Below are 16,501 nucleotides of genomic sequence, written 5' to 3' on the forward strand. Positions count from 1 at the left end.
AAGAGTTAAACACTGGAAAAAGGGAAAATTAATGAATCAGTGTGTAGGTAACAACAACAGATATTATAATTTATAAGCAAGTATCTACAGTTTTTCCAGGGTTCTCAAGTGCCTTTTTTCTTTTATTCACAGCATTCAGGACTTTCTTTCTTGGCCCAAGCTCCATCTGAATGCTCTGTAGATCTTCATCAGAACATAGCATCAGGGCATCTAAATCAATTTTTTCCCTCATGAAGACTGGAAGAAACTCATCCAGCATCTGTGATGCCAGAAATACCTCAAGGGGTGTATTCTCTGTTTCCTCATCATCCCAAACCACTTCTTCTTCATTCCAAGGGACATCAGCACTGTTTTCGGCATCACCTTCCCTGCCGTTCTCAGTGTTTTCATACTGAAAGAGCTCACTGGCTATTGTATCTCTTATACCTTCTTTCTCAGAAGACACAGTTTCAGGATTTACCTCGGCAGCCAAATTCCTTCCAAACACAATCTTGCCAAGACCTGGCCGCTGAAAAATGGAGAGCTGACTGTCATTATCAGCAAGGTTTTTCTCTCCAAGGTCATTCAATAATTCATCCTCCTCTTTCTCATCAAACAAATGCATCACACTTTTCCTACCCATATCATCCTCTTGGTCATTCCTTTGTGTTTCCTGCTTTCTTGTGCTGTCAGTTGTCTTTTTTGTCTTGAGTTTCAAGGTATCTTTCAGGTTTTTGGTTAAAGTACTTGTGGCATTTGAAGCAAATAGCCCAGGCAGCTTTACCCTGGAGTGCGTTCCTTTGGAAGAATTCACCGTGCCAACCTTTTCTTTAATATAATTCCTGTTCATTTCCTGCTGGTGTTTCTCCTGGCGCTTCTCACACTCCTTGATTTGTCTCTCCACGTTCCTCTGGGCCTGTGCCTTTTGTTTGGAGACCTTCTTTGGGTTCAGCAGGTTCTGCTCGGTGGCAGCCCTGTCCAGGATCTGCACGCACTCCCTGCGGTCCCTGCTGGCAGCTGCCTCCAGCGGGGTGCGCAGGTCGTTGTCCAGAGCAAAGATGTTGGCCCCGAAGTTCACCAGAAAGGAGACGCAGGGGATGTGGCCATTGCAGGCAGCGTGGTGCAGGGGCGTGTTCCCCCAGATGTCACACTTGTCAGGGTCACCCCTGCCAGGGAAAACAGCACACAGTGAGCTGGGTACTCACACTGAGCTCTGACACCAAACGTGGCACTGTGCTCTGCTCTGAGGAGAACAGCCCAGGGACAATGGCTCAGCTTGGCCCCAGCTGCTAGGACAGGGCTGCACCCCCTGCCACAAGCCCTGAGTGTGGATCTGTGTCTGTGCCATGAGCTCTCATCCTGCCCTGAGTGTGGCATGAGCTCTCATCCTGCCCTGAGTGTGGATCTGTGTGTGTGCCATGAGCTCTCATCCTGCCCTGAGTGTGGATCTGTGTGTGTGCCATGAGCTCTCATCCTGCCCTGAGTGTGGCATGAGCTCTAATTCTGCCCTGAATGTGGATCTGTGTCTGTGCCATGAGCTCTCATCCTGCCCTGAGTGTGGCTGTGTGTGTGTGCCATGAGCTCTCCTTCCTGCCCTGTGAGTGTGCCATGAGCTCTCCTTCCTGACCTGAGAGTTCCACAAGCTCCCAGGGCTGTCTGTGACTGCATCTCCCCATAAGGGAGCCAGGGCATTTCCTTTGTCATCCCAGGGTCTGGCAACCAAAAGTGGGCTCAGGCTTTGACTTATTCTCACTGGAATTACTGGCAAAATTGTTTCAAGAACATTTCCATGGATTGATTTTTTTCCTTTTGCATGTCAAATGGAGGGCAATGTTAGAAGGTTTCCTCACTGGCAACAGTGATACACACTTAATGAGTTCCTGCAGTAACTTTTTAGGTAGGTAATAGGTAAATGATCCAGAGTAAAGCCCTGATTACCCATTTGTCTCCATTGGTATTAGTTTAAGCCCAGATAGATGCCATTGTTTGTCAACTCCTTTGTTCTCTGTAAGCTGCTTTTACTCATGGTGGTTTGAAAGGCAGAAGTTCATTTGAAAATAAAATGCCACATTTTTCAAATGAATTTAAAGCCAGTGAAAAGTATTGCTTGATTTTTAACTCTTGCACTGACTTCACACTGAACTGCTGCCTGCAGACAAGAATCAGCTTGAATATTTAGATACACATTTGACAAGGTCAGCTTTGGCAATGCTCAGAACAGAGTTTGTGTCCTCTTGTGACCAAAAAATGGGGTGGCCACAGAAGCCCAAAATCTTTGTTGACTTCAGAGCCAGGGATCAGATTTGCAAGGAAAATTTCTACTCTTGGGAGTTCAAGCATTTCAATGACTCCGAGCTGTACTGTGGAAGACATGGTACATCCTGTCCCAAAATGTCCTCCAGCCATCATCTCTACCTTTGGGGCTCTGCAGCAAAGCACTGCCAGGTTTGTTGGGGGTCAGGTCTGGGCACAGCCTTCAGCCTGAGCTGCCCCAGGCAGGGCTGAGCTCAGGGGTCCAGCAGAGCTGGCTTTGCTCAGGCTTGGCCACGAGGAGGTGGCAGCTGAGGATCAGAGTTTCTCCTCTCAGCCATGTGGCAGCCATGTGTTCGTATTTCTGCTTTTTGGCTGTGCCTGGGGAGCTGCCTGGCTGTGGCTGGGCGTGCTGGGCTCCTCAGTTCCCACATTTGTGATCTGCCTGGGCACCCTGAGCTGGGGAGGGCCGGGTCATCCATCCCCCTGCAGAGCTGGTTGTGGTCTCTGCTCCCCCTGGAACCTGCCAGCCTCTGAGTCTCAAACAATTGACAAACTCCAGGGGCTGCTCCCAGCCCAGGGGGACTTTACACAAGGTTTGGCATCTGCTCTGGCTTCTCATGCTCCCTGCTTGCCCAAGGAGAAGGCTCACACAAAACAAAGCAGATTCTTCTATTTGGTCTTGCCTTTATTCATGTACCTGCAAGGCAAGCAGAGAAAATGTCTCCTGATGCCTAGGAAGATAAATTATTTCAAGATGAAAAGGGTTTATTGCTAAATTTCCAAGGGCTAAAGCTTGAGAGTCCTAAAATCTGTAACCACTCTAAAGAAAATTGCCCTGTGCCTCAGAGCCTCTTTCAGGAAATCTCTTCAAGGAAAGGATGAATTTGTTAAAAATAATTAAAATACTTTCTCACAAGAAAACATGTGTCTGTTAACTGTAAACTTACATGAAAACATGTAACTTAACTGACTGAAGAAGAGCTCAAACATCTTCTAAAACTCAGCTTCTCCCCAAAAACACAATGAGAATGCAGCCATACCTCTGACACACACATCTTCCTGATTGTGTCAAGAAATCTTAGATTAAAATAGAGGTAATCACATATGTTTGAAGATTTTGAGGCGATACTGTTCCAAAGCTGTCCTCTACCAAGAAAAATACTTAGAAATACACAAAATAACAAATATACAGAAATTTTGATCGTTGTGTTATCTGCTGTGATTTCTTTCAGTTTATGTGGGAGAAAATTCTTCTATTTGTTCCTTATCTAGTTGTTCTGGCTTGCAGGTGTTCAGGGACAAACATTATTGACAGGTATTTCCTGCGAGCTGCCTGAATTGCACAAGTTGAAAAACTTTCAATCTATTTTTGCCTCTCCTGAGGACACGGCAACAACCACGCAGTCCAAAGGTCTTTTTCATTGTGATACCACAGCCACACCTGAGCCCAATGAGCTATAAAGCAAATCTATGAAAAAAAAAAATTTCAACTCAATTTTTAATAAAAGAAAACTCAGATACATCCAAATAGTTATTCAGCTGTTCCCTGCAATCTGTTCACTGTTATGGAAAAGAACATTTTATTAACTCTATCTCTACACAAGAGCAGATTTTCTTTAATTAGATGTTATTACAGAACCACAGCTTAAAAGGTAGGCTCTGAGCAATAGAGTACTGATGGTGGAGAGGTAATTACCACTTCAATAACACATTCTAACCATGTAAGACATTTAAATGATTCAGACATTTTATTACTAGAAAATAAACCTGTAGAAAACCTTCCTTTCTTTTTTTTTTCTTTTTTTTTTTTTTTTATGGTTTACAAAGGTCCTATCACGGCTTCTGAATCAGTATTCTCCATTTTAACCTGATGGTGGTTGTTAAAAAAGCACAGAAATAACCATTTTAGATGTTACTGCCTCAAGGCTGTCTGTTGTGACTCACCTCTGGACAGCATTAAATCTTCACAAGTGCCTACTAACTGCACTTTGGAAGCAAATGGGAGATATCTTTTTGCTGAAATTGTTTCAAATTAGGAATTTCTCTGTGAATCTTGTCTCAAGATATCCTCAAAGGCTGTTGGTAACCTTCTCCAGTGAGGAAGGAAAGGTGCCAGGGCCCTGCAGGACCTGATGTGTTCCTGTGGATGCTGATTTGCTTTCACTGACAGACACCTGAAGGGCTCCTCACCCCCTGTCTGAGAAACAACAGAGACCTCCCTGCAGGCTCTGGACCTAAACCACAGCCTCTAAAGAAACAATCCTTGGCAGTGCCTTAAAGGAATTCCTGTGACTTTCGGCCTTTTGGGCCGGAGGTCATCGGGGCCTTGGAAACACGAGGCAGGAATTGCAGTTTTGAGGCTGGCTGAACTTACCCCCTCCTGCAAATGACTTCCAGAGCTTCCAGGTACCCGTGGTAGGCTGCCAGGAGGGTGGGAGTCATCCCATCCTCATCTGAAGTGTTGAGGTCTTTCTTGGTGGCCTCTTTCAGCAGGTCCACGTTGCCGTCGGCCGCTGCTTTGTGGTACCTGCTCGACATTTTCAGCAGCTCCCAAAGCAGCTCCTGAGCAATATCCAGGCTGCACAGTCACTCTTCCATCACGGGAGAGCTGATTAATGATTACAAGCTGAGACATCCCTGTGAGGAGGGGAATGGGGAGGCAAAGTTCATCCTTGCAGGCTCTTCGTCTGGAGCTGTGGGTGGGGAATGCTTTCATTTCCTGGAAGGTGGCTCTGCCATGTTCAGTTTGTTGCATAATGGACTCCTTAGAGAGGGGATCCAGTCATCTTCTCAGTGTTTTTGCCTGACTGTTCTGTGGGAATTGCAAAAGGACTTCCAAAATAACCTTCTAAAGGCCATGACTGTCAGTGTGACCAGGTCTCACGCCAAGGAATAAAGTATCCCTGAGTTTGATGGGAGGAAAGCAGGAGCAGTTACCTTTCCTGGTGAAGCCATTTGTAATCCGTCTTTTACTGGGATGCTGTATTTGAAAACAAGTCACTCCCCTGACAAACCAGGCACTTCCATGGAACCATTTTGTGTATGCAGACTGTAAATGATGCACAGGGTGATGTTTGGATAAAACCCCCAACAGCTCTGCAAGTCACAGCTGGCAAAACCAGTGTGTGAGTTACATTTCATCAGGAGATCTTCAGGAAATTGGCAACTATAAAACTCTTTGACAGATATTGTAATCTCTGTTTAGACACAGAATTGTGCAGGATTTCCTCAGGATACCACAAGGAATTCCAGAAAAGGAAACATGATGGGTCTGCACCCACTGCCCCAGCTGGGCACTGTGGTCCTTGCCTGGGAATAGATGGTCCATTCCCCATCACAAAGATTTCTTGGTTTAGAATACACTTCCCCTGAGTTCAGTGGCATTAAGGGCTACCTCTACAACCAGAAACTTATTGAATTAGACTAATTCTAACTTAAAGTTCAAAAGAATTACTAAAAAGAGCAAGTCATATAAAAAGCCAGTTTTCAGACAGCAGCTGAGAAGTTGGTAAGAGGTTGCTGCAGCTTCCTGCAGTGCTGTGAGCTCAGGGTTCTCCTGGCCACATTCACAAGAGCTGCCACACAAACATCACTTTTTGCCAAGCTGTTTTCTGTGACTCACTGAATTAACCTGAATCTCAGAGACTCTACCCTCAGCAATTAGCAGTGGGGTTTTGTTGCTTTTTGTGCCCCCATTAGAGAATCACAAACCAGCTCCATGCTCAGAGTTGGTGCAATCCCCAAATGGAATTCTGCCACCTCATTTACATCCCATAATTCTGCCCCTGTGACACACCAGAGACCTCTCAAAATGGGCTTTCTCTCTTCATTATTTTCTCAGACAGGCATTGAAGAGCTCTTCAGGAATGAACTTGTACCAACCTTTTTCTTCCCATGAGGACAAGGAGAGCCAGTGGCAGTTTTGGACCTTTGAATAAAGAGCTCCAGGTCAGGGTAAAGCAAAGCTCTGTCTGTCCCTTATGGTTCGAACCTTTGAATAAAGAGCTCCAGGTCAGGGTAAAGACAAGCCCTGGCTGTCCCTTGTGTCACCCAGACTGTCCCTGGTGCTGTCCTGCCCTCCCAGAGCAGTCAGGATGGGCTGTGCCTCACCCAGGCCAGTGTCCATCCCCACTTTAGAAGACAGTTTTACTCTCAGTTTCCCTGCACTGCATTAATACTTTTCTAATAAAAATTTTTATTAGATGCAGTCATTTACTCTGTTTTCTATTTAACCAGGCTCAGCACACAGCTAAATTTACAGCTACAAGAAAACCTAGCTGTTGCAGAACAAAGATAGGTAATACATGTAAATATATATAAAAGATCAGCTGTTTATTATTGCCTTTGAATTTTATTTCTTTTACTTGGCCTTTTTTCAGGGGTAAAATGATCACCATTCACATACTGCTTTATCACCAGTGCCTGGTAGGAGAAAGGAAACATGATACACTCATGAAAAGTGATTTGGTGGCAGAAGGGTCCTTTTAATTTTCAAGATCCTTAGTTTTTACTACAGAAGTACCTTAACTTGCTTTTCTCTTAATTAATGCAGCACACAAAGTGTTGATCTCAGAGTGATTTTTGCCATTAGCATCTGAAAATATTGATTTTAAATTTTCCCAGTACAATGCTAAGTGGGAAACTATTGCTGCAAGTTTTAATTAGAGGTGAAGCAAAACCCATGTCAGTTGGGGAGAAGCTGCAGGACTTTGCCAGCTTTATTATTATTTCTGACATAAAAGTGGGCATCACAAAAAAAGAAAGAAAAAAGAAAAGACCAAACAAAATCTTCATTTGTTTCTAAACTCCTGGTACTTGTTCTTTGTTGTCCCATCCAAAAACCTCAACTTGAAATGGAATAAATGATTCAACATCAAATGAGGTAAATTTCTCAGCCTGAATGGAGATTATTCTTTTCAGACTAAAGCTCAAAATTGTGAACTTTTAAAACTCCCTGGATAGTTAGAATGAAGCTTTTCTTTCTGTGTGTGAAAAGAACTTCAGAACCATTCCACTTCCAATTGACATGTCTTACCAGGCCCATGAGAAACTCTGTTGTGATGCTACATGGTGTTGTAAACTAATGAATTACTTAACCAGCAGCTTTGATTTGGTTTTGGATTTCACTGTATATATGGTTATACTCTATTTATTTGAGAACTGTCTCAAATAAAATATTGCCAGTTAAACAAACTATTTAGATTGAAAGGCTGCAGCACCACCAGTTATGTTGCTGAAGATAACTTGGAGCATAAACCTGCACAGTGATGTTGTTGTGCCATCTGTTTTGCATGAGGTGTTTCCCAGCACAACATTTCCTCATTGCAACTTTTAAAAGCACCAAATGTGGTATGGTAAAGGCCATGCAAGGGGAGGCAAGGAAGGCTCTGCTGGCCTAATGAGATCTTTGGAGCTAATGGGCTCAGAGAAGAATGGAATTAGTCACACTGGGTAATCGTGGCTACACAATTCAGAGATGATGACAACATTTTAAGCAAAAATAAGAGTTTATTTCTTCACTTCTTAGGGAGGGAAAACTTCTGTGCCTCAGGACACGCTGCTGCTGGATGTCCTCTTGAGCAGCCAGTTCCCACACCAGGCTGAGGGTCACCCACGCCAGGCTCAGTGTGACACCAACCTGATGTGACTGCTGCTCTGCTCTGGGTCCAAGGGCATCCCCTGCAGAGCCTGCACACAGCAGGGCTGGGAGCAGTGACATTATCTGTTGTATCACAGAGACTTTTGCAGTTTTTGCTGTGAGTGCTCAAAAGTAGAAGTCCTGACCTGGCATTCAGGCTCTTTGCTTTGTTAAAACATTTTCCTTGGTTTCAGAAATCTCTTCCCCCATGATATCTTCACCAGTGCTTCAAATAGTCCCAAGGAAAGCCCCGTTGAGCTCATTGGTGTCTCAAATGTTGTCATGCTGGCACAGAAAACCCCATTAAAAAAATAACTACCAAAACAGACATGCATTTTTCCATGAAATATCCAACATGGGGATAAAGGGAACACATTATCAGCGCAAGAAAAGGATGCTTTCAAAATAGAGCAACCCCTGTTAAAGACTCAGTATTACCTTAAGGTCTCCTGTGAGCCCCCACTCAAGGAGCATCAGGTGCAAGTGCTCTGTTCCCTGGGCAGCAGAGAGGTGGCACCTGTGTGAGCCAGACCCAGGGCCTATAAAACCCTCCCTGAGCAGCTCCAGGCCAAGCTTGTGGTGCCCTGAAGTGATGGGGTCTGAGCAGCAGTGCTGGAGCACCTCAAGGATGTGGTGAGTGCGGTTTGGGGTACAAAGGGAGCTGTGTCCTTTCCTTGCTGCTCTCAAACTTGATTCTCTTTCCTTGTAGGTTGCTGCTCCTGTTTGGATTTTTGCTGTGCTTAGCCCCTTGTGCTGATGGCCTGGGGGTCCAGGATCTCTTGGGTAATGTGCTCTCTCTGGGCTGGCTGTGGTGGGGATGTGGGTTTGGGCTTGCCTGGAGCTGCTTGCCCTCTGCCTTGGCATGGGAGGGCTCTGGAGGCTGCCAGGCTGGGGCTTGCAGGGTGTGTGCCTCCAGGAGGGTCTGCTGGAGCTCATGGTGGCCTTTGCTCTGCAGAGAATGTGACCTGCCATAGGCATGGGATGGAAGTGGAGTTTTCCAGAGAGCTCAGCAACTACTCCTGGCATGTGTGTGTTGTTGGTATGTACTGCTGCTGCCCTGGCCCTTTGGCTGACACCTGCCTGCTGCAGGGCTAACCTTCCCCATCCCTCCTAGATGTGAGAGGTGAGGAGATCCTGTCCTGTGAGCACACTGTGGATTATGAGAGGCTGACACTCAGTGTCCTGTTTGTCAACTGCACCAGCCTGCAGGTAAGGGGGCCTTCATCCTAGGAAGCTGCTGTGATGGAGTTAGAGGTTTAGTTTTTTTCCCTGGACAGGACTGGGTTTAATAATGTTTCTAATTTTCCTCAAGACTGAGGATACTTACACTTCTGATAATCTGAAACTTTTATAGAAGAACACTTCATGCCAAAAATGAAAAAGAAAACCAAACCTGAAGCTACTGAAATTCTTGTTGTTTCAACTATGCATTAAATCCCTCAGCCTGTCATAAATGTTTTGCTCTTCTGTAGAGGACTTGATTTACTTGACAGGTTTTCTTGTAGGGAGATGGACCATGTTCAAGAGTTTCAGAGCACCAATCTATTTAAAATGTATTGACAGACAATTAACACCATATGCTGATCATAGCTGTTGAGGTAGAGTAGTCAGTGGGAGGCCAGAACCAGATGCTTTACTTGTATCTGTTGCTTTTAAGTATTTGAAATACCACAGGACTCTGTTCTGCTGTTTATTAGCTTAGTTTTTTTTGGACAGCTGACTCTGGCACTAAATCCTGCTACTCCTTGGAGTTTTCTCCTTGATTTCTGCAGTTATCTTTGTATCTTCTGCTCTTCAACCTAACCCTGTGCCCCCCTGCTTTCCTAAAGAGCTCATACTTTTCCTTTGGGCTATTCAAACAAGAAGTCACCTTGTCCTGGTGCAAACACCTAAACCAGCTCTGGAGTTAGAGTTCAGGCTCAATGGCTTTTAGTGCCCTCATGCTGCAGTGATTTCTGCAGCCTCTTTCTAATTTGTGTCTCTTGTCTGTAGCATGGTCAGCACCAGCTCTGGCTGAAGCTGATGGTGAATGACACAATGGGAGAGGAGACCAATATCACCTACAGCACTCACTGTGACAGCATTCCTGTAGATGAAGTCACTGCTCCTGTGTTTGTTGGTGCTACAAACTGCACCAAAGACTTCATGGCAGTAAGTAGAGGGGTGGGAGAGCTCTAGGTCCTGCTCTGAGGCTTCCAAAGCAGGGTGGCTGTCTCCTGGAGTTGTCTGGGATCTGGGGGTAGCTCCAAGGAGCTCTCTTGGCTGCAGGTTCACTTTGGCTTGGCTGCTGGCTCTTTGGAGAGCTGGTTTGCAAAGCATTAATGATGCACCCAGTCTGGCTCCAGCCCTGTTGCAGGGGCAGCTGATGCTGGCAGCTTACTTCGGGAAGCTGTAGTGGAGATTTTGGTGTGTGGCTACTGCCCTGCAAGTTCCTGCAGTCTGATTCTCATTGTGTTCCAGGTTACCTTCCCAGGACTCATTTCAAGTCTCAGTGATGAGCATAAGGTATGTTCCTTCCACCCTGTGAAGGGAGCTGGGGGGGAGTACCTGGGGTTTTGGGATAAGCTGTGCCTGATATCTCCAAGTTTGGGCAGGGACCTCTCTGATGGACTTGCATCTTGTTGGGAAGCTTAGTTCTGCCCTGTCAATATAGGGTTGAATGTAAAGCCTGGGAGGTGGCAGCCCTGCAGAGAGAAATCTAATGCTTTGATGCTTCTGTGCCTTTTGATTTCCTGCTTTGCAGCTTCCAGCAACTTCAATGCCCTGGAATCTGTCAGTTGATGATGGAACCAGAATACATCAGCTAAGCCTGGGGCAAGCAATGCAGCAAGGCTATAACTTTCTAGTTGATGGCCACAACCTGGTCTTTCAGGTGGCCTTTGCTGCCACTGGAGTTGTGTCCTACAAGGTATGTGAATGGGGAATCAGCACTGAGGTGTTACCCAGCCCCTGTTTGGGCAGCACTGTCTCCCTCCTGTAGACCTGTGGAAAGCATTGTCAGGCTGATGCACTGCTGGGCTGAGCTGGTGTGGGCAAAGCTGTCCCTGAACTGCCTGGCACAAGGATCTGGGAAGGCACAGTGTGTCCCTCAGACAGCAGCACAGTGAGTGGGAGACTCCAAAAGCAGAATTCCAGCTATAGCCAGTCCTGGGAATATCTGACTGGCAGTCTCATGATCAGCAGCTGTTTTTAGAAAGGGTGAGGTGGGAAGAAGCTGCTGCTGTAGATCTGAACCTGATGCAGTGTGTGGCCCTCTGGGGTTGGTCCTGTGATGGATCAGAGCTCAGCACTGTCTAATAGAGCTCCATCTTCTTTGTCAGCTCAATGACAAGGTGCTCCACACTGTGGCATTCAAGCTCACATACGGCCCTCCTGAGCATAGGCTGACTGTGGAGTCAAGGATGCTTTGTGCTCCAGGTAATGCATGGAAAAAGCCAGAACCTGACCCCACTTTGCTCCAGGGAAAGTGATGTTATATTTATCCAAGATGTTGTTGCAGGTCCAGCAGTCTGTAATGCAACACACATGACTGTTGTCATCCCAGCCTTTCCAGGCATCCTTATGGATGTGGATGTAGAGAATAAGACCATCCCCATGGATCAGCTTCAGGAAAATGGAATCACTTTGGACACACAGAGAGGGATCAGGCTGTATATTAGCAAGGGAATCCTAAAGTCCAGGGTGAGTTCTGATCCTTTGATCACAGGTGTTGGTGTGATCACACCTCCTTGGTGTTTTGAAACTCGCAGGCACAGTGGCTTTGACCATGACTAAGGATCAGTTGAGCCAGTCATGCCCTGTGGCTGGCTGAGGGCAGGTGTGATTTAAGATGAATGCAAACTGGCTTTGTAATAGATAAGCATCATGCAAGGTAACTTGGGTTTCCTGGAGTCTTTTGGCAAAAACAGATGGAGGTGAAAATATTCTTCTTGGAGGGGGAAGGTATTTGGCATGCCTGGAGCAATGCAAATGAGCTTCCCCTGTGGCCAGAGTGCTCTTCAGGCTTGGTTTATTTGTTAATTGGCTCCAACAGGTGGATGTGTTAAAAAGAGCTCTTGTCACACTCTAAGGGAATCTCTCTTGTCCTTCAGCTACGTGGGGAGAGCTGCTCAGGACTTCAGTACTACATGCCCTCTTTGAAACTGGCTTTTCACTTCCATGGGGAGACTGTGGCAATGGTGATGCAGCCTGAGTGCCCCTGTGAGAAGCACACACCAATAGGTAAGAGACTGACTCCTGCAGCTCCCTCAACATGGCTCATTGTTACACTTTGTGTTGGATTAGGTCACCTTACCAACAGCTCCTGGCAGACAGAGCTGTCACTGACTCGATGACAACTTCTGTGAACCTCTGTTACAGCTGCTGTGTGCACCCAGGATGGCTACATGGATTTTGAAATCCTGGCTGAGAGTACCACACCACTGCTGGATTTGGATACACTCAGGCTCAGGGATCCTGTGTGCAGGCCAGCCTACAGGTCACCTCTGAATGACAGGGTTCGGTTCCACGTCCCCCTGAACGGGTGTGGGACCAGGCACTGGGTGAGTGTGGCCAGGGCTGGTGGGGTGGGATTCAGGCATAGGAAATGCCCTCACTAATGCTGTCATTTACCTGCAGTTTGATGGGGAGCAGATTCATTATGAGAATGAGGTGAGGTCATCATGGGCAGACCTTCCCCTGGGCAGGATCTCAAGGGACAGTGAACTCAGGTGTGTCTGGAAGCATCTTTAGCCCATCCAGTACTGTATTACCCACACAACAGTACATGACTTACCTGCTCCTTCCCTGTTACAGGTTAACAGTCATCTGCTCCTTCAGCAATGGTGATGCCTCCCTCACTGTAAAAGTAGACAACCTTTCTCCTCCACCTCCTTCAGTGAATCAAGGCTCCCTCTCCTTAGTTCTTCTAAGCTACCCAGGTAAAGCTGGCTCTGGGCTCAGTTGGCTGGGAAGTATCTGGAGCTTGTGGAGGGGAGGGTGGATGAGTGAACTCTTCCGGTGTATGGACTTCTGTCCTGGTGTGCTTCCTTTCTGCTCATCCATGCTGCTTGAAGCAGATACCCCAAATCTGTGGCCCTTGGACAGAGCTGTTCAAGCAGCTGATGTTGAAGACCTTGAGACCCTCTTTGCACCGTGAGTTATTTAACATGAGTGACTTTGTCTCTTGCAGAGGACTCGTACAGGCAGCCCTACCGTGAGGATCAGTATCCCATAGTGAGGTACCTGCGCCAGCCCATCTTCCTGGAAGTTCAGGTCCTGAACCGCAATGACCCCAGCCTGCACCTGGTGCTGGATGACTGCTGGGCAACGGCCTCCCAGGAGCCAGGATCCCTGCCCCAGTGGAATATTGTTGTAGATGGGTGAGTGCCCCACCACAGAAGTGAAAGCACCTTTGGCAGTGGGTGTGAGGAGTCCCGAATTCTCCCCTGCTCCCTCTTTAGTAAGAGAGCCTTAAGTGTGAGGGCCTTCTAAGTGCTGCCCTGGAATGCTGGAATTTGTAGGAAGAAGGCAGCACCTCAGCCTTGAACTTCAATCTGCTGCTTAAAGCAGTCAACACCAACAACCCAAATCTTCTCTACCCTGATGTTCTGACTGGGTTTGCATTTATTGGCAGCTGTGAGTATGACCTAGACAGCTACAGGACTGTGTTCCACCCTGTGGGACGTGGTGTCAGCTATGCCAACTATCGCCAAAGGCTGGAAGTGAAGACTTTTGCTTTTGTTTCTGGTGACAAAGCCCTTTCTGGCCTGGTAGGTGACATTGGACTTGGAACAGTAGTAAGAGCAGCTGCTGTTTCAAAAGGAAGAGGTGTCTCATTCCTCTCATTCTGTCCCAGGTGTACTTCCACTGCAGCGTTCTGATCTGCCACCGTTTTCACCCAGACTCCCCATTGTGCATCCCAAGATGCCCAAGGCCATCCAGAAGCAAGAGAGGTAATGTCTGAGAGGATTTTAGGTTGTACTGATCCAAGATAACCCCCTGCACTGCAGGGTTCACCTGTGCTGTGTTTCTGTTGCAGAAAGTGGGATGGCAGCTATGAACTCTGCTGTGGTGAGCCTGGGAGGCCCTGTCCTCCTTGTGCCAGAAGAGTGGCCTGCAGCCCGAGGTACTGAGCCAGAGGGTGCTGGGGGGTGTTGTTTGGGCTTAGTTTGTGGAGACAGATCCTCACTAACTGCCCTTCCCTTTGATTTGCAGGGAGCACTCTCCTGAGCACTCTCCTGAGCAAGGAGGCATGGGCTGGCATTGCAATGATTGCTGTTCTCTCTCTGGCCACAATGCTGCTATTTCTGGCTTTTCTTAAATGCCTAAAGAGAAGAGCATACATGGTAACTGTGGTACATTAGTGTGCATTTCCAAATAAAATTGGAGTATTCTGGTGAATATCTTGGTGAATTCTGTCTGTCATGTATTCTCTCTCCTGTATCTAGTTATGCAAGTCAACACTGTTCATCCTCTGAATGTCCCCTTACTGTATGTTTGTCCTTAACAATTGCCATAATACTTAATTTCCTGAGCATCTTTGTTCTGCAACAGAATGTTGCTATGCTAAATTCCTGTTGGACTTTGCAGCCAATTTCCTTTCTTGAATTGCTTATCATTGTTCACAATTGTGATTCCATTTAATTGGATTTTTATAAATCCATGTTGTGCCAGTATCTGCAGGATCAGTAGCTTCTCCAGCTGCTCTTGTAAACATGAGCCCTGCACTGTACCTGGAAAGTAAAACCTGGCTTTATTGACATTATTTAGCAACACCCAGAATTTGTGTTAAAACTTTACTGTTAAAACCAAGCTAAACTCCTTTGCCCTTATGGGAATCAGATAATTACAAAAGGTCTTTGAAGAAGATATACAGTAAAGCCTCCCTTTTCTGTGTACAGCAGCCCAGAAGGATACTAGAAAAACTGAAGTGGAACAGATTTCTTGCTGCCAGAGCTGGTCTTCTGATGGCTGGAAGTTCCATTGGTCACTTAATAGGAGCACCAGGAGTGTGTAACTTGGGGTGACAAATTTTCCTCCCTCAAACTGGGGGAGGAAAAGTGTGAGTACAGCGAAAGCTGTCTTGTCTGCAATACTGACAGCACTGTCTGTAGCTGTAACACTGCCACCTGAGGTGAGGGAGCTTTTCATGCAGTTCTTATTTTGTATTTTGTACATGTTGCCTTGCATAGTCAAGGAAATGAGGCATAAAATATAATTGCATGTGACAGAGTGAAAGTGCTTTGCTGTAGTAGGAGTGTAACAGCCTTAGGTTAAACATTGTCTGGTAACTTTGTGTGAGCAGGGAGAGTGAGCATCACAAGTCCAGCTCTGTGCTCTCAGTGTGCAGTTTCAGATCAAGTCAGTGGCCAGACCCTGACACTTGTCCAACATGCTGTGCACAAACAGCACAGGCTGTGGGCTTGTCTGCCACAGCCCCTGCTTCACTTAGGCATTATTAGTGAGCTGTCATTAATGCAGTAGACTTCAGGCTGCATTTTCCAAGTATTAATGTATATTTCATGCAAAGAGAGCATGGAGTAGAGACCATGATGAACATGGTCATTAGACCTTATGCTAGTATTTAATCAACATTATAATGATATAAAAACAGTGAAACTATGAATCTCACATTAGAGCCACTTAAATAAAAGTCAGTTTCTGTCATTGGCCTGATAGAAGTTAGGCTTGAAAGGGTTACTTAAGCTACTGTCCAGCAAACAACCTGCTATACTTAAGTCTTGTTGACTTAGCACTTGGCTGGAATATGAAGTATTTCTGCAAAAGCCAGGTAAGTGGTCCTTGATGAAGAGGGTTTATGTACTTAAATGTATGTTGTACTTCACTGTATGGCTGTTTAGCTCTTCTGACCCTAATTGAGCTGATCTTAATATTCCCTCTCTCCATGCTTCTTGTTCTGAAGGGCGGGGAAAAGATCTTTGTGTGTGTTCAGGTAGGAAAGTTTTCTTGTTTCTTATTGGAGTTTGAACCTTTGCTCTAGGACGTTGGAGTTTACTAAAAAATGTTACAGTGACATGTAAATATGCTAGTTAACATTCCAATAAGCTAAGTTTTTTTCCATATCTTACATATGTGAATCTTCAGACTTGCACTAATGAAGGTATTTAAAATAACTCAGCTACCTTCTGAATGGGAAGCAGTAAGAGCTTTACTTTTGCTCTTTTGACTTCCCTTGACTCTTTGAATACAATAGTATTTTGTACTATTTTTACTGCCTGAGGAGGTGAGACAAGGAGCTTGCATGTGGTGAAGCCATCTAGGTCAAAAGGAAGGTTGTCCTTGCCTGGTTTCTGCCCCTGGCTGATATTGTTTGCCTAGGGTAAGACTTCAGATGTGGCATGTGAGAGGAGACCTGTCCCTGGTTTCTGGGAGGGTTAACTATAGTTCTCTCAGGCTGGCTCATTTAATGCTCTTTAGGGACATTGCAGGGGTGCTTTGGATGAAGCCCCTTAATTTAAATCAAGGAAAACACAGGACTGTGTCCCTTATTTTGTACATAATTTCCCCTACAGCCCAGCCACATGCTTTCCTTCCCTCTTCCTCTGTGTGCTGCTGCCTCTCTGCTCCCTATTCAAGAGTGATCTGCAAAGTTTAAGTACATATTATTCCTTTGCTGCATTCAGGCAGAGG

The 16,501-nt window shown here is 46.0% G+C and overlaps 2 protein-coding genes across 2 annotated transcripts; one reads left to right on the top strand and one right to left on the bottom strand.

The window, feature by feature from the left end:
* Window positions 1-70: 70 nt before the first annotated feature.
* On the bottom strand, window positions 71-4,770 carry ANKS4B (ankyrin repeat and sterile alpha motif domain containing 4B). The gene is made up of 2 exons (XM_058035772.1): window positions 4,607-4,770; window positions 71-1,145 (listed from the first exon to the last, which is right to left on the bottom strand). Exons 1-2 carry the CDS (start codon window positions 4,768-4,770, stop codon window positions 71-73), a joined length of 1,239 nt encoding a protein of 412 aa, XP_057891755.1.
* A 3,692-nt stretch (window positions 4,771-8,462) lies between these two features.
* Window positions 8,463-14,214, top strand: ZP2 (zona pellucida glycoprotein 2). Its single transcript, XM_058035816.1, has 18 exons — window positions 8,463-8,503; window positions 8,580-8,653; window positions 8,826-8,909; window positions 8,985-9,079; window positions 9,863-10,021; window positions 10,331-10,375; window positions 10,614-10,778; window positions 11,191-11,287; window positions 11,370-11,551; window positions 11,962-12,091; window positions 12,230-12,411; window positions 12,488-12,579; window positions 12,665-12,789; window positions 13,041-13,230; window positions 13,485-13,620; window positions 13,707-13,803; window positions 13,890-13,976; window positions 14,066-14,214. The coding sequence occupies exons 1-18, from the start codon at window positions 8,463-8,465 to the stop codon at window positions 14,212-14,214; spliced, it is 2,130 nt and encodes a 709-aa protein (XP_057891799.1).
* The last annotated feature ends 2,287 nt before the right edge of the window (window positions 14,215-16,501 follow it).

This window comes from Melospiza georgiana, chromosome 16 (genome assembly GCF_028018845.1).
Source record: "Melospiza georgiana isolate bMelGeo1 chromosome 16, bMelGeo1.pri, whole genome shotgun sequence".
Classification (NCBI taxonomy): Eukaryota; Metazoa; Chordata; class Aves; order Passeriformes; family Passerellidae; genus Melospiza; species Melospiza georgiana.